The sequence below is a fragment of the Coloeus monedula genome (assembly GCF_965178545.1).
Source record: "Coloeus monedula genome assembly, chromosome: 12".
NCBI classification, from domain to species: Eukaryota; Metazoa; Chordata; class Aves; order Passeriformes; family Corvidae; genus Coloeus; species Coloeus monedula.
Window position 1 is genome coordinate 8196677 of NC_138792.1, and position 18213 is coordinate 8214889.

Consider the following 18213-nt stretch of genomic DNA (forward strand, 5'->3'; position numbering starts at 1 on the left):
TTTTTCAAATAAAGGAACATAAAGCTCCAGCAACATGCTCTCACCCAACAGTTTCCAACCAATTTTATTCTCTGCTTTAAAAGCCCTATTTCTTAGCAAATGTGGTTGCTCCAAGCACAGTGAAATGGAGATGTAATATTTGCTCATGATGGACAACACAGGTTGGTGCTCAAGCCTGAAAGCCAGAACTCAGGAGCCCATGCAACTGTGCACTGGGATGCATCTAACAGCAATCAGGGGATGCAGCTGGGGGCGATGGTTTGGTGTCGGAAGATGGCCCAACGCATTGCATATAACCAGGAGAGCAGGCACTACTGGCATGACAGCTGCAGTAATTCCAAACAAAAAACCCCCATATGTTTGCACATTGATTGGACACTCCCATGGCACTTCCAAACTTTTGAAGGAGACAGACAGCGTGATCACTAGACAGTGGGAATATCAGAACAGAGTACGGGCTAGTGGCAGGCCCTTTGCAGGGTGTACTTACCACATGACTACCCAGCTGATACACAGGTTTTATCCAGGTTGGGACAAATCATACATGCCTAATGTAGTGTGTAATGGAATGCCTGCATCTGAGATTAGTTGGGACCAATACCTAGTATACCAATACCTACACTGGTAGATTATAACAACATTAAAAATGATCCAAACTTTGATCCCTGAAATACAGACAGTGAGTGCTTTTGCTTAGAACTGAAGTGTGTTAAGCCTGATGTCCCTCCTTTCTGTTCCAGCTGGCAGGGACATGAACTAACCAGGACCCTGACCATCAGTCAGATTATGAGAGCACATGAGTGTGACCCAACGTGTTTGCATGTAGTCAGAAGGAAAATGTCTCAAACACAGGATAGAAATAAAGGTAGAAGGCTGAAAGGAAGAATAGATACAGAATAAGAACAGCTGAACATCCAGTGGGGAGAGAAAGGAAAGTGGGAAGGTGAAGACAGACAAGGAGAAGTGATGCAAACACAAAAAAGAGAAAACAAAAGCAGAAAGCAACATAATACGATATGAAGATAAGGAGAACGGCACTGAAGATTAACCCGAACAATAAAATGGCTACAGGGAAAGAAAGGGAGGGGAAAAAAGGAAAAACCAGGATAAATGGCAGGGAAAACAATTTTAAAAGCTTTATGCAAAGTTTCTGATCAAAAATTAACAAATTTGGGCTTTTAAAATAAGCATTTAGTCAAGCCCTAGGGTTTGGCACAGAATAAATCTTGAAGTAAGATTTTATGACATCTATTTTAAAAAGCCTAATTAACTAGTCCACTTACTTTAAATGTAGCTGTATTTCCTAATTACTAAGGATAATTCAATTTCACTACTCCTTTGAAGACGTGCTGCCATTAGATGTGTCTTTTTTCTTCTACTGTTATTCCTATTGTTGCAACTGCTACTGTAGGACACAGAAAGTTTCCAGCTCTCTGAAACGGCTTTGCAAAACAGAAGTAGCAATCAAAGAAAAAAATTATGAAGAAATCACATTTAGGGCTCAAATTCTGAAAATTAGCCATCCTTTGTCCAGGCAAATGATTTGTCCCATCCTGTTTGGTGTATGCAGCCAGTCAGCACTAGCACAGTCCACAATGGTGATTACACAGTCTGACCACTCAGCTCACAGGGCACTACTGGTGGCAGGAGAGTTGCTAATGCTCCCTCTCACCTCCACAGCTTAACAAAACGTAAGCTCACTGCCATCTCAGCTTTAAGGAATAATAGTTTCAGCACCCTACTAGTAATCTGAGAAAAACTGCTCTGAAGCCCCCTGCACACTTCAAAGAGCTTCCATTGGATTCATTTTTCCCAACTCTTTGTTGAGATTTAAGAAGCAAAAGCTGACAGCTATTTTATTAATACATGAAGGCTAGAAACACTGATCACCTAGTGTATAAACATATTTTGAAGGATACTAAATTAAAATGGATGGACTTCCACAATGCTGCTGCTTTCTGAGTGTCTCCAAGGGTTCCCTGCAGAGCAGCTGGACTTTCCACTTTGAGGCTGGTTGTCTACTATGCACGTGGAGGGGGCTTTTTATGCTTTCCCAAAGACACTGAATAACCAACCCTTGTAGCAGCTTTGGGGGACTGGTAAAAGCATACACCTACGTTCTTCCTAGTTTTCATTTCTCACAGACACTCTGCTGACAATCCTTGGAGAAAAAAAAAAAAAGCAGCCTGAATCACAAGTTAAACACTCCAAATCCTAAGCCCAACAAATAAAAGTCTCTTTCTTCACAGCCTGGCTGCTGTCATCTGATGTCTCTGGCAATAGGAGGTTATTTTACCATCAAGAAACTAGAAGTTCTGGTAAACACGAAATACAGCAGTTACTTACTGTGAATTCTCCAGTGACGGCATCAAATCCCACATGAATGGTGTGTTCAAAGTCTGAAGGAAGAGAGATCTCAGGACGTTCCTTCTCTTTCTTCTTGTTGGCTAGAGGCAAAATGTTAGCAAGCACTTATTTTCTGTACAGCTTTTCATTTAAAACTTTTAATAATCAGGTGTGCTCAAAACAGTGTTTTAAAAGTGGAAAACACATCAGTTAACAACCATCTAACTTGAGAAACAGATCCAGGTAAACATAACACCAACCTGTCAACCCCTGTTGGGGAAGGTCTAGAAGGTGTTATTTTATTTTGTTTTACTTTCAGCCAATGTGACTGCTGCCAAAGCAAGCTGTTCATGAAGTAGTCTTCTTAGGCTATCTCTAACCAGTATGATTTCTGTTTTCAGCTCTTTTTTTTCACTCAGTTTTCATATCTGGAAACTAGTTCCTGTTTGACTTTGTGGGTTCCTGCAGAAGTAAATCACACAGGCCACGCATGTGTATGTGTGTCTGTTCTCCAACATAGTTTGAATCCACTTCAAAATCAGCCAGATCAGAGAGGAAAGGTTCTTTTAGATACCCTTTTTTTTCCTACAGGTTCTGTGAAAACTAGCAGCTCATGCGGTGACTCCTCTTCCAACCAAAAGGCTGAAACAGCAGCTCTGTTTTAGAAAACACAGAATCTGCCCAGCAACAGAATCCCATAAATGTCTTTGGAAAAGCTTCATTTGAGATCTCAATTAACTAAGACATATAATCATAAAATGCAGGCTTTATTAGTCTCCAGAATTCTTTTCTTTTTAAATCACTCCACCAGTATTCCCAGAGTGTGGAGTATCTTACTTAAGCAGGCAGACTTGGAAGTCAGTCAACCTGCATATGCTTCTCATCTCCCTCCCTCTTTACAACCTTTTGAAACTAATATCCCTCGTGGTCATCCTTCTGCACGTCTGACTGCTGACAAACGTCACTTCAGCCCAGTTTTATTGACCCTGATAAAGAATGAGTGGAGTAAGGGCTGAGGGAAGCTGCCTTCACTTTCCTGCAGTGTTTTAATATGATGTTTGCCAGCTCCGTAGGTTCACCTAGGAGTCTCACCCAAGGCTGGATTCACTATGTACCAGCAGCCCTCCCAATCCAGGTCTGTCTTTGCTCAGCCAGTAGCTCCACAAGGCCTCTATTTGCATATTTCTTATTCTACCTTACAGCCTCCTTTAGGTGAAAGATGCTCTGCTCTTTGTACTTACAGTCTATTTTGAATGCTTCTAATCCTTTCTCTGCATTGCTGCATTTATCCTCATTAAATAATTGTCATCCTTTGTCTGTGCTGCACACCCCTACACAATGTTCATTGATGAAATATTTTCATTTAGCATTCAGTAAAGATGTCAGCAATGCATCAAATACAAATGCAAAGGCTTTCTCCTTCTTTTATCACTAAGATGATGTTGTTTTATTTTCAGGACAGATGTTGGCAGTTAGAAGATGTCATCTGTGTGTAGATAACAAAACTGGCTTCTTCTATGTCATCATTTGCAAGCAAATGCAGCGAAAATTAGATTTAAAGGATTATCAAATTCAGTTCAAAGCAGCAGTCAAACCTAGAACTGAAATAAGGGATTATATAAAACGTCCCCCAAAAGCAGCACTTGTCCATTCTAGGACTCTCCTGCTGGAGGACAAGTGTTCCGGCTCATTCCCCAAGATCTGGCTCATTTGCTTCATGGACCTGTGCCTACCAGACTGTGATAGAACACCTATGCTCCAAACACTGATACACTACAAATGAAATACGGAATTAAACATCTCTTTACTACACCCTCACCTCTCCTCAGACTAAAAACTCTGACATTTCTGTCTGGACCCCGCAAATCAAATCATTTCTATTTCACACAAGCTGGCAAAATGATATGAAAAGGCATGACTTCTTTGAAGCACCTGACTGACTGGATGCAAGGGGTTTGTACTGAACATTCCTACTTGATTTCCTTGTAAATGCCTCCTCACAATACACTCCTGCTGCACAGAGTTAGCCATGAAGGCCTCCACACCATCTCAGCACCTATGACAGATTAAAATAGAAGGAAAGATCGTTCTGACTTCCACAGTCTGCATCACCATCATCATGTTAAAAGAGCAGTTGTTCAGGAGAAAAATGTGACTCAGCTAAGTGGCAGCTTTTCTCAGAGACAGAGGGAGGGTTTAACCTCATGCTTATGCCCCCGTTTGCTTGCCTCCTCTTCAACTCACTTTCTTTCCTCCATTCCCTCTCCTTTCCAATGCCATTCACACTTGTCCCCCCATCCTTCTTTCTGCTCTGCTCCTCCAGTAGCCTTGTCCTTTTTTCTTCCTTCACTGATCTTTACTCTGCTGGGTTTTTCTCCTTCCCTCTTTTCTTGTTTTTCTGTACAGGAGGAGATCAGATGCCTAAAGGCCAGACTCTGCTCCACTCCGCAGCCAAGTATAAAAGCAGCTTCAATGGAAGTTGCATTCACCCAGGAACTTAACATGGATGGGGACCTCTGAAGGGGGCATCTGAGCTTTGCAGGTCGACTTCTCCCTGATTTCTTTAGGCTGAATGCTCTACAGTGCCTTCATGGAATCCCCAGTGCACAACACACAGAGTGAATTTATTTTACAGCAGTCACAGGTGGTTTAATGAAAGAGCAAGCCTGTATCAAACAACTGGAAGAACCAAGTCATTTCTGCTGAGGTAACACCTCGGCTGAATGAAGCACTACTGCTGTGACTCCACTGTGGCTCCCATCACCATGATTATTTCTGAGGCAGGAAGGCCAATTTCACAGCTTCAGCAGAACAGGTTCAGCTCCTTTTTCCACACAGATTGCCTGCAAGACACTGGAAACTTATTTTAGTTGTCTGCCTTGGCTTCCTGCCCTCAGGAATTGGGGGTACCTTAGCCCAGAGACGAGAGCAAGAGGAGCTATACAAGAACACAAGGTCAGGTGCTATGGGGAGCGGCAGGACACTACTGCCTAAATGGTTTATTTCAACTGTAGATGCACGGAAGGGCTCCACAGAGCCATCAATGGCTTGCCAAAACAAGGTTTTAAACACAAGCACTCAAACTGTAACTGAAAATGCTGCATTCCAGCAGGGGACGGACTGCAAAAGATTCCTGGTGCCCAGGCACAGCAGTCCTGGCACACACCACAGCCTTGGAGAGAACACACTGTACCATATTCATCCTCATATCCCTCCTGTCTGGTGAGCAAATGAAAGGCAACAAAGTTCCTGCAGGTTCAGACAAAATAACCCTGCCACGCCGTTTTCTTCACATTCTATTTACTTGCACCAGTGATGAACTATGGATTTGACATTGTGGTGCTGCAAAGCACTGCACTAGCTGAGAGCAGATGTATCAATCACCTTCTGTTTTATAAGCAGGAGTCTCAAAAATGTGTCACAGAGTCTGTGAAGCACACACAGGCCCACTGATACCCTGACCCACAAACCAACCCTGCAGTGAAACTACCTCAAGGGACTTGGCCAGTCAAGCTAAACTTCCTCCATTTATTATTTCACCCAACAAAATTAAGCTATAAATCTTACCTGACTTTTCCTCATGGTCACATTTAAAATCATGACACTTGTATGTTCCCTAAGATTGCTCTGACTGGTAGTTAATTACATTTTTAATGTCACTGATCATTTCCAGGAGGGGTTGTTTCTGGGTCTCCCCTTTTCTGCATGCACTTCACACAGCATCTCCTACTTAAGAAATGCTTCCTTGGAGAGGGATAATACCATCCTGCTAACACTCAGGGGAAGAAGTGACCCAAGTCTTTCTAGGAGTTAAACAAGCCTGGAGAGACTTTCATTTTGGCCTTTAAAAAGAATCAATTGAAAAATAATTTTGTTCCCAGAAGGAGACATCTGGGGGAACAATCTGCAGAGTGAACTGGCCAGGTCTGCCTGAGAAATGGGCCCATCCAGTTTCAGCATTCCCATCAGAGAAGTCATCAGGATTGCACACAGCTGAGGGGAGGAATGGGGCTGCCAGTGTGCCTTTTACTGCCTGTGAGGAGTTTTGAATGCCAGACTGTCTCCAGCTGCTCCACACAACCTCATGAAGCTTCATGAATGAGGCAGCCAAGCAGCACAGGTAAGCTGGAGCTCCAAGGGAATGACTGCAGTTCCATAGTTCTGAGCTCTCTTTGGAGGGACACTGATGCACACTGAAGACAGAATCACCCTTGAAATCCAGCTGGACTTCATGCTGTTGACCACAACCTCTTAGCCCAGCATTTCAGCCAGTTTTCAGTCTACCTCACTGTACACTTATTTATACTGTACTTCATCAATCTCTCTGTGAGGATACTGTGGGAGGCTCTGCTGAACACCTTACTAAAGCAGAAGTAACAACCACTGCTCCCCCTTCACCACCAAGCCTGTCACCTCAAGGTAAAAGGCTGTCAGTATAGTTCAGCATGAATTCCCCTTCACAAATCCACACTGACTATTCCTGACCACATTCTTATCCTTCATTTGCATGGAAATGGTTTCCAGGAGGATTTTCTCTACCACCTTCCCAAGGACCAAGGTGAAACTGGCAGGCTTGCACTGCCCCAGATCCTCCTTCTTAAAGACAGATGTGACATTTGCTTTGTTTCCATCATCAGGAACATCCCCCAGTGACCCCAACCTTCCAAAGACAACCAAGAGTGGCCTTGCAGTGACATCAGCCTTGCAGGTGTAGCCCATCAGTTCCCATTGCACTAGAAATAAAGAAGATCCCTTCCCTCAAACCTGTAAATATGCTAACTCAAAACACACTCCTGTCCACAAATCCATTTCAAAGAATGTGACTGAAATGCAACTTAAATGCTGTTTGCTGCATGTTTAAAAGATTCTCTTGCTGATCCACACCTAGCAGGTTTTAAACCAAGCCATTCTGTGTCCACTTTCACTGCAAAAGGAACAAGCAAGAAGAGCCTTGTTCCTGTTCCTGGAATATAAGTGCATTAAAAAACCCCAGCATCAGGCATATTGCCCTCTCACTTCTGTAAGTGTATTTTCACAAGTACACAACCTCATCTCTGTATTTACTGCTAATGTAAAGCAGAATCCAAAGGAAAGGATTTCCCAGCTTAACTATAAAGTTATTTTTAAAAGGCAAGTTGCACAATGTGTGCACATTTTAGTGTCTTTCATAGACAAGAAAGTAACTGACTGAACACCTCCTCCTCTTTTGAAATGTGTTTCTAGCATAATTGGAACAGAAGACTTTGGTACCATGGCCTGCACTGAAACAGCAAAAAAACAGTGGCAGAAAGCAAACACGAAAACCAGTAACAACCAGAAAGCCCAGAGAAGGAGCCACCCATCCACACTGCTGATACTTTACTTTTATCCCCTCCTCCTGGAAAGATGGAGCGCAGCCTGGCTTTCTTGTTCTTCTCTTCAGGGGCCATGGGAAGCGGTTTTGAGCTGTGGTTTAGTGCTGAAGAATCGCGATTGTTGCTGTTCATTCTCAACGGTGGAGCTGGAGGTTTCTCTTCAATATCCAGACTATCGGACATCTTCAGCAGCCCTCACAGCCTCCTGCAAAGCACAACACAAAACATGCCTGTCAAGTGACGATGCCAAGGCTGGTGGCCTGGGCAGGAAAGACGGCAGGAAAAGCTTTCTGAGTGCATAAGAAAATCTCTCTGTTAGAAGTTTGTTCTGAATAAGGTTGCTGCTGGTTGCTGTAAATAAATTCAGCAGCCAATTCCTAAAAACCAATGTATTACTGTTAAAATACAGATTTCTTTACCCCTGTTACAGGTTTTTGAAGTTTTTATTTACAACTATTTCCCCATAGTTGTTTACAATCCAAATTTTACTCTAAAACAGACTTCCAAAGTAAAAGTTAAATGATTTACTGAAACTAGCTTGCATGGTAGTCAACCATTTTTTATGATGTAAGAAAAAAGGTGCTTGTTAAGGGGATATGGGTAGCAAGCAACACTTCATAAAATTAACTGGTTTAAGACCCAAAAATAGAGTACAATTTCAGACAGATCAGAAGTAATGTGGGCTATACTGCATCTTTTTAAAGGTTATAATTCTACAAGCACCTTGTCTTCCATCCCCTAAAATCAATGTTGCTCCTTTTACAGAAGGCACATGCATATCACTGTGAATGTGTTCTGGATCTCTCCTCATGCTGGTTCACAGGTAAAACAAGCTATTGAATTCATCAGCTACTCTCTTAAATTTAAAGGGAAGCAGCTTGTTTTTCAGCTATGGAAGCTGTAGGGTTTTTTTCAGAATATCAGCCAAACATGGTGACTGTCACACAACGAGAGGTCCTGAAGCTCCAGTGGTAACAGCAGCGCTGCTTGTCCTTTGGTCAGGTAAAGCCGCCATGGTTGGGGGTTTTCGGGGTTTCATGGTTGGTCTTGGGTTGCTTTGGTTTTTTTATTAGAATGGAGATTAACATTTTCAACAGTCACATTTATTTTGATATAACTGTAATTTTGCCAGATTTATGGCTGGTACATTAATAGGAGATAATGAAATCCACATTGCCTTAACTGACATTATCTTACAAGTTAAAGCTAAATTATCAACTGAAACATTTAGAGATGTTCACTTTAGACTTTTTCATGACGTGAGCATTTTAGCCTTTGTTCCCATTTTCAAATTACCACACATAAAACGGTAACTTTTTAAAATTACTTGACTTACATATTTAATTTCATCTAAATTAAATCCCAAAACACCAGTTTTGAGATTCAAAGCATCAGTCCAGTGAAAAGAAAAATAAATGAAATATACCATCACATCTCTAGTTTGCATCCGTCCCCAAACATCTGGATCTCCATGGGATCCCACAGACCCATCCCAAGGTCACACCGCTGAAAACTCCAGCAACAGCTGTTCCCAGTCCTCTCCCTAGTACAGACAGCATGGAACAGGGATCCTGGAGATCCTGATTCACAAACACACACTTGAAGCTGTTACTGACCCCACAGCTGCTCACCTCCATCAGGGGAGCAGTTTGAATGAGCATCTTCCCAGCTGCCGTCAACTGGTTTGTGCTAAATTAGTGACCTGAACTTTTCCAGCATCTTTTCCCTGCAGCAAATTAGGAAGAGCTCTAACAATTGTTCTGCTGGCAGTTCATTGTTCACTGTGGTGGTGCAATGTTTTTATTGTATTTTGTATGTTCTTTGTACCCTAATGGTTCGTCCCTACCTTCCCCACTTCTATTCCCAGTTGATCTGTCCCAGATCCAAGCCGCTCCCCCAGTGCTCCCAAAAAAGGTTATCCCCTTCCCTTGTTCAGGCACCTTCCCTATCAATCACCCAAACCCCTCCCTGAGTTCAGGATTGTTGTGTGTCTGTCACCCAAGCCCTCCCTAATTACCCTTATATGGTCCCCGTCAATCCCCCGAGACCCTGCCCCCTCGGATACCTCCCCTCTTGAAAATCCCCTAAGCCTCGACGTCCCATTGGGGCATGTGACCCCCCTCCCTCCACCCACCAAGACCATTGGACCACATGTGAGTCCTTCCATCCAGCGTCCCTCCCTCCTGATCCGCCTATTGGTCCCTAGTTGGGTTACTCCCCTTGTTCAATCCCCCTTTATAAGGTGTAGCAACACTGCAAGTATTGCTTGCTCATCATGGATCCCCCTTCAATAAATTTGGATTACGTCCCAGTGGCAAGCCTTCCTGGTACTTTTTATCTTTCCCTGGGTCCAGGGCTGCTGACTGCCTCGTGCCTGGGGCTGTCGCTCCCCTGGGCAGAGCAGAGGCTTCAGAGGAGCAGCCTTAAAGCTCCGTGCCTCCAGCTGCTCCCTACTCCTGCCGCACACTGCTGGAGCTGGCCTGGGCAGTGGACAGCAGCGGTCACTGCGGCAGTTCACCATCCAAAGAGGATGTCTACTCATAGGCTCACCCAGTGTGAACTGCCAGGCTTCCTCTACACCATGGGTTTGCTCACCTCCACCTGTAACTGCAGGTAACACTGGACCACAGGAAGCCAGTGACCAGGTGTCATTCTCTAGAGCTTTCCCTTCAGGCCTAAAAGCATGGGAAAGATCACACACTTGTAACTAATGGAGTCATGTATTGGAGGCAGCTGTTAGAGAGAAAGATGTGTTTGTCATTTTGACCACACCACTTGGAAAAGCAAACGTGATCCTTCAGAGAAAGACACGGTCCCCAGCATGTGTCTGGTTCCCAAGAGACGGCTCTGCCCACAGAGCCCCACCGGCCAGGTAAAGACGTGCTCTGGTAATGGAGGAACACAGCTCACCCTCCTGCAGAAGCACACACACAGGCAGTAACATGCTATGTATCACCCAGGAACAGCTATAATTGTGGCCAGACTACAGCTTGTGCCAGTTTAGTTTTCACGTACAGTCTAGCCTACTTACCTAGAGAACTAAATGCTTTTGTAGATTGAGGTCTAACAGTTCATATTGCTAATCTTTGTGATTTCCATCCTGAAATGCAGAAGATTTTCTAATAAGGGGGGCGGGGGGGGGGGGGGGGGGAGGGTAGCCAGTAATGAAAACCACTACAAGGTAACAGGGAGATCCACACATGCTGTGTTCGTTATCCTGGTGAAGGGAAAGCCCATGATGTCCAGGTTTCTCTGCAGAGTTCCCAGCTTATGAAGCCCAGCAGAGACATCTGGACACAGCTCCCTGTTCCTCCAGCAATTCCCAAAGACCAGGAGCTTATGCAAGAGAGGCTTTTATTTTCTGTTTAACTCACCTACAAATAGTTTTCCAGTGCCAAATACAGCCTTTACTCCCAGGATGGTCAGCGTGAAGCTGACCACAGGAGCACCAATGCCCTTTTCCAGCTTGTTATCAAAAGCAAGGCAGTTATTCTGAGAAGTCCATTATAGGCCATTATAGTTTCAGTTGTCCTTCAGAATGGGACAACTGTATCTGTCACTGCCTCTATTTGTAAACAATGCCAGTCTGCTGAAATAGGTCCTCCCATGGGATTTCATCCCACAAAGAATACTATTAACAGTTTCTGGCCCAATTTGCCTATGATGTAATTATTTCCAAGATTTTGAAAGGAACACTATATTTTGTTCAGAGCTGTTTCAGGCTCAGTTTCAAGAACTGTACAAAGCTCTTTTATTCACTTGTAAACCAGAAAAGAAAAGAAAAAAAAAGAAGGGGAAAGATAGCCTAGAAGGTTTAACGGTTGATATTAACTTTCTAAAGCTGGTATAAATCAAGACTAAAGCAAACCACAAGGCAATACACACCAAGAGACTTAAAATTTATGGTTTTCCTGATCAGAGGAATCTATTTGCTCTTCCATTCATTCTAATTTAGAGATTTTCCATGTACCACTGCATCACGACAAAAGAACATTCACTATCACCTAAGACTTCATATTTTAAGTGTTTTATACTGATTTACTCCAACCCAAACTTAGAGAAAATCTGTAAAGAATGGAGGGCCAATAAGACGTATTCAGCTGAGGAATCTCTCAGGTTTACATTGTAGAGAAATGTCAACAGCAGATAACTCAGGTTATACTCTCTATTCTGGGTGCAGGTTTTCCTGTCATAATAACAAGTCCTCAGTCCTGCTAGTCTAGTTCTGCATAGGGCAACTCCTTCAAAACCCCCTTTCTGTCTACTGGAAATTATTATGGAGTATCCATATATTCAGTCCACTGAATTCTGGTGTTCTTTCTCTTCTTTAGGCTTTTTCTTCATTGTTAGGGGGTTTTGGGGTGTGACTTTTTGGTAGACTTGTGCTGGTTTGCTTTGGTTGGTTTGTAGGCTGAAACAACACAGCTACCACAGCACTTGACCATATGCCACTGAGGCCATGAGAGCCACCCAGGCGGTCAGCAGGGACAGCTTCTGGAGAGGTCAGCTGGTGCTCACCGAGAGAATGGAGTACACAATCAACAGGACTTTCCTCATCTCAGTCCTCAAGGACCCCATTCGTGCAACCAAGGCAGTGCTGGTAACCCTTTTAAAAGAAATTTGTAAGATAATCACACTTGTGCAACAAAGAGGGCAGGTGACCAATATCTACCTACTTCCAGAGAAAATTCTTGTCACTGCCCATTGGCTTTAAGGAAGCATTTAAAGAGACAGACTACTGTACCAAAATACAACAGTGTACTTCAGTGTGTTAGCTAGAACTTTCGCAGCCAAGTGGCAAAAGCTAAAATTAAATTCTCAGACAGGTCAGTTGCTTCTACATAACTATTACAGGGTTATAGAAGATGATCCAACATCCCTTTCCTTCCTCCTCATGTCTTCCAATCACCAGTTTTGTTAAGTGAGAAGACGAACACTGACTTTAAATATATGGCATTCAGCTTCTCTGTGACTCAATTCCCCCTTTGCAAAAGCCTGTCTTGTAATATTTTTGCATCTAGTTCTTGCCAAGCTAGGGAGGAGAGGAAGGAAGATATCTGAAGCACCCAAATGTTTTCAAAACAGCATATACACACAAAAGATTTGTTCTATTCAGTTCAAGTTCAGAGCAGAATCTCATGCTGGGCCTTGATCTCAGCAAGCTCTTCACCTCTGTGTATCTGGGGAACACTGTGGATAGATCTTAAATGTTAGCCCTGCTATTTCAAAGTCTGCAGCATTCAGACATGACTGCTTCCAATTAAAACTCACAAATAGTATCCTGTTTGCAGAGACACTGGTGTTCATTTTCAAAGCCTCAGAGATACTATTGCAGCTTGTGATGCAGCAAAACTGTCTCCAAGATCCCTTGACTGGAAGGAACCATGCCAATTCTCAGGCAGTAGCTTTACAAATATAACTCGAAGATCCAAGGCTCACTCTTTGTTTATAAACATACTTCCTGCAAAAAGATATTTATTACTTAGTTGTATGGGCCAAATTTTGCTCCCAGTGACACTCATCCATTTCAAAAAAATCAATGGTGATGTAACTGAGAAGGATTCTCTCCAGATATTGAGTACTGAGACACTCTATTAAGGTATTACAGAGTACTTCCCAGCCTAGTTCAGACCTGTATCTGTTCTTCTGCATCTGCATGTTTACTTGCAGTTTTCTTACAGCTCCGTTAAAGAGCAGACGGTGAGCTGGACAGAACAGATACAGTCATGATTTCACTACTTTTGTGAAAGATGTTTACTGTCTTTTCTGCAAAATTTAAAATACAATACCAAGGCCTTTTTGATAAAAAATGAGCCATATTCAGCATCAGCTGAAGCAGAGACAACTCTGTCTGGGTACTCAGGGTCTGTAACACCCCCTGGGCAGTCTGTGCTCAGTTGCTTCCACCCTCGGGTGCCTGAAGACCTTGGGCAGGTGTGTGGGGCAGGCTCTGCAGGCAGGGCAGACACAGCCGGAGCGCTGTCTGGAGTAAAGACATCTTTCCTAGGACCTCCCTCACACACATGTGTTGCAAAACAACCACTGCATCCCTTCTTTATACAACCCTGAAGAAAATGCTGCATTCACACAAACTACAGAAGGAATTACAACCCTAGAAACAAGAAGAACACTTCCCTTTCATACTGCCTTTCATACAACTGTCTCAAAGCACAATACCAACATTTGCCAATTAAACTTCCCCATTCCCCTCACAGCCAGGTAAACATGCTCTGAGCTGAACAAATTATTCAAACCAAGTAATTTCTTTGCTGAATGTACTCTCTGTTCCTGTTTGCAAACACCCTGTAAGCAGCTTATGATTTCCTCCAATATATTCATTTATTCAGAAGTTATCCTCTGTACTTGCTACAAGTAACTTTTGGCCTCTGAACTAGCTGTTCATAAGAAGCTCTCTGTGTGGAGGGGATATTTTGAATTCAGGTTGTATCCAAGTAAAACTACCTTGGTCACAAGTACTTGGAATGGAAACACCCATTCTGAGATGGGATCAACAAACTTCTGTTAGGAATTGCAGCAGTAAGAGTTTTACATAGTGACTTACTAATATTGGTTTAAAGTTCCATCTTGACAGTGCACTTGCAGCAATAATGAATACAGAATGTCAATGAATACAAAAGGTACATTCATGCAGTAGCTGTAAATTTAACGGTTTTGACTAAACATTTCTTCAAATTTAAATTATTTTGTCCTTTGTCTGGACCTTGAATCACCCAGTTAAATTGCTAAGAGCTGGGAACGGACTGAAACAGTGGAGCTTGTCACAACTGATGGAAATAACCTGAAAATATATTTTCCCCCTTGCTTAATTAGCATTCGACAACATGTCTCAGTTCATGGCTTTCAAGGATCCATCTCCCCTCTTCAAACACATAACCTACCTATCCACATATCTAACTACATTTCTTTCCTCAACTCTTCAACTCTTTCTCTGCAAACTGCCAATGCAACCACAGGCAGCACTTTACAAAATGCATCTGGCTTTCATCTCCCAACACCCCTCAGCCCACCCGCTTTACACGCCTCTTCCCACATGGTGAAACTGCTGCTCCTCAGACTCCCAGCACTCCGTACCTGCTCCCACTACAAAGGTTTCATGGCTCCTCACACAGGTTCACTTTTCCAAATGCAAAGAATATTGGGACTTGTCCAGGTTTTCTCACTTTCCCCTTCTGTACAAAGCTGTGGCTGTTCAGGCTGTGGCCCCAAAAAAGCAAAACATGGAATTACTTTTGCATAGTAAAGCCAGCAATGTTTAAAGTTAAGTGTATACTTAAGGGCTGTGCTTAACCAGTGCTTAATGTGAGATAACATGAACAAGGATGCTGAGGCTTCAGCATAGCTGCAGGACACTGTGAAAGAAAAACCAGAGTTCCTCTCCACACCACTGGAGAACACCCTATTAGCCCAACGTATTTTCTTTGTGGGTGTTTTTTGATCACATCAAAACAAAAGCAATCCATTCAAACCGTGCTCCTGCTGGGATCCTGGCCACTTACTAAACCACTTGAGCTTTGGGACGGTTACATGACCTAGGAGGGGAAGATGTGTGTGTACAGAGGGTGTGGGGCAGGGAAACAGCTTTCCCCATTAAACCTTGTCCAGGTATTCAGTAATTACACCTCAGCACAGCACAGGAAGGAAAGGAAGTACGTTCCTACAGGTTACATGAAGTGAACACCTCGCAACATTGCAGCACCAGAAGGTGGCCTGTGAAATGGTGACTATTTTAAAATAAAAATTGACTTTACTTCATATAACAAAGGTATGGACATACCCTGATGATGTAGAAAAGCCAGCTGGATCACAAGGACACTTCTGCCACCCAGAGAGAGCAAGGGGAGAGCTTCCACCCTCCTGACTACCTTGGGAAGAGCCACCAGCACCTCCACCCACTCATACCCAAACTCAGACAGCTACATGGGTATTTTTGTCATGTGTTTTTGAATCATGGTTTGAAACAAAAAGGTTGTGCTCTACGCTACTAAATCTGGAGACATGCCAAGACTGACAGAGCAATGGACAGTCCAGAAGCAGCTAAAGGAGAAAAAAGTGAAGGATACCACAGCCCTTTTTTTTCCTTTTTCCTTTTACTGTAATGGGAAACACGTCTCTGGGATAGATAACAAACTATGAAAAAGTACCTAGAAAAGGCTTTTATATGCAAAAGGAAAACAAAAAAACCCCACTCCCTGTTTGCTTTTTATTTACACAGCTGAAGGGCTCCACAAAGCTGGAAAAGATGTCTCAAAATCAACCGTGCCTCTCAAACATCCCACATTCCACAGGATTGCATCCCTTGCCCTTGTCTACACATGAAAGAGGCTGTGTGAAATGACATGTGGATTTAAACCATTGCAGATAGACTGAAATAATTCTCCATATGGACCTTATTATTCCTAGTTCAGAGCTTAGGCCTAAGGTTCACTTTTGCTCTCTAGGAGGACTCAAATGTAAACAAAGAAAAGCTTTGGAGACACCAGCATCGTGACTGCCACAATAAAAATTTCATTACCTTAATTCAGATTAAAACCAGCCAAGAAAAACAGTTTGAGTTCTAATCTGAGTTAGCAACTTTGGAGTTAATCCTGTAGCACTGTCCAAGATCAGGAATGAGATGCCAGCCCTTACTGCAGGCTACTGACAGTTAAAATGGACTCCAACCCAGCTGACGGGCAGCAGTCCCTCACTACAGGAAGACTTTGTAACAAGTTGCTGGATCTTTGGCAGGTTCAAGCTGAACACTTGTGGCTTACTTAGCTGACCAGTCAAAGCCCCAAAGTGGTCCAGAAAACCCAAATCTGGGCCTGCTCCTGGAACAGTTAAGAGTGCAATTGCACCTTGAATTATTGATCTGCCAGGGTTAGAACAATACTCATATTAATATGGTGGGAAGCAGACTCTTGTTGCATTCAAAGATCCCAACTGTTGCAACTCAGCACAAAAATTTCACCCCTTCTCTCATCTTCTCTGGTAAAGGCAGCTGAAGGTGAATCTACATTAGCCTAGTAAGGTAGCAGGCTACTCCACATGCTCCACCCATATGTGAGAAATGCCCAGGAAAAGTCTTGCTGTGGTATTGCATCAATGCAAACATCTTCTTTTATGCATCCTGCATGTCCCTTTCTGTAGAAGATACAAAGCTCCCTTACACCGATGTATCTGGAACCACGTAAGGGCCATGTCATCACTTCATGCTGTCAGGAACACTCTGCTTTCTTCTGTCAACACAGATTCACAACGTGCAGGTTGAACTGCCAGTTCTTCTGCTGGCCTTTGACAGCTTGCCAGTCTCTCTACCATGTTCTCCTACCTCCTATCTGCTCTTCCCCACTTTCCCACCTCTCCAGTGTGCATCCATTTGAGTGTAGGGCTTGTCTCCAAATTCCATGCACAAGACCACACGGTGGGTTCTGTCTACACTCTCAGCAGAGCAACATTTACCCACCAAACTCACTGAACCATCTTAAAATGGACCCAGAGCATCCCAAGGCAGACACCTGAGGTTCTGATGGACTTGGAGCATTCCAAGGCAGTCACCTCATGTCCTATTCACACAGCCTGTCCTGTTGCAGCACAGGAAAGGCTGACAAACAAACCAGCAGCACTACAAACCACCAGCACAGGAGCTTGAATTTGGCCACTCTCAAGCAGAGTTTTGATCCACATCTACACCCAGGCTAAAAACCAGCAAACAGGGCAAAGCAGTCACAGGGTTTGGCAGATGTAAGCTTGCTCCCATCACTATTCTCTCTCTTACCTTGTAAATGGTATCAAAGGAAGCCTCTTCTTGCTTGGACTTCCATAATAAAAATTAGATAAATAAAAAAGTCCTCGAGTTCATATTTTTGGGCACCCTAAACTCCTACTGAACTCTAGCTGGTGCACTAAGGCTGCTTTTAATAAACCATTTGGCATCTTGCCTATTATGTTTCTCATTTTGTTTACATTAAAAAATCCCAAACCAACATTTGGAAGAAGAAGGAAGGGTAAAAAAGAATAAAGGACCAGTTTTCCTGGTTTCTCTGCAGGTGTTGCTGCTTTCTCTGCTTTTCAACAGTTTATTCTCTGCTTGACACACTCACAGAAGGTGTGCCATGATAAACATGACCCGCTGAACCCCAGCCTAGCACCACTCCAGCCCACACTAAGAGTGCTCACCAGAGAAACAGCCATGGCCCTTTTCCCTGAATGGTCCCCACAGGCAGGCCAAGAGTTGGTTTTGCCTCAAGACATGTGCAGCTCTCCAGGAATGCAACAAGACGGAAGGAACCCCGTCCTGACTACTGACAACTACATGGGTTGATAAACCACTGGCCTATGGCTCAGTAGACACATGCAGGCCAAGCCAACAACAATCACCAGAGAACTCTGGAAGAGACAAGGAAGCAGCAATAAAATGCAGTAATTGAAACTTACAGACAGTTGTCATTTCTAGCACCTTCCAGTCACCTTTTAGCTCATTTTGCCGTTGCAATCCTTAGCTGAGAAACTT

The 18213-nt window shown here is 43.4% G+C and overlaps 1 protein-coding gene across 3 annotated transcripts in view; it reads right to left on the bottom strand.

Moving 5' to 3' along the window:
- The window catches only part of PAK3 (p21 (RAC1) activated kinase 3), a 65130-nt gene that overhangs the window by 21664 nt on the left and 25253 nt on the right, over positions 1–18213 (bottom strand). For all 3 annotated transcript variants that reach the window (XM_082289560.1, XM_082289562.1, XM_082289561.1), the window contains exons 2-3: positions 7709–7905; positions 2347–2447 (exon numbers count right to left, since the gene is read on the bottom strand). In XM_082289560.1, coding sequence (XP_082145686.1) covers positions 2347–2447; positions 7709–7883 — 276 coding nt within the window. In that variant the 5' untranslated portion in view covers positions 7884–7905. The remainder of the gene's footprint in view (positions 1–2346; positions 2448–7708; positions 7906–18213) is intronic.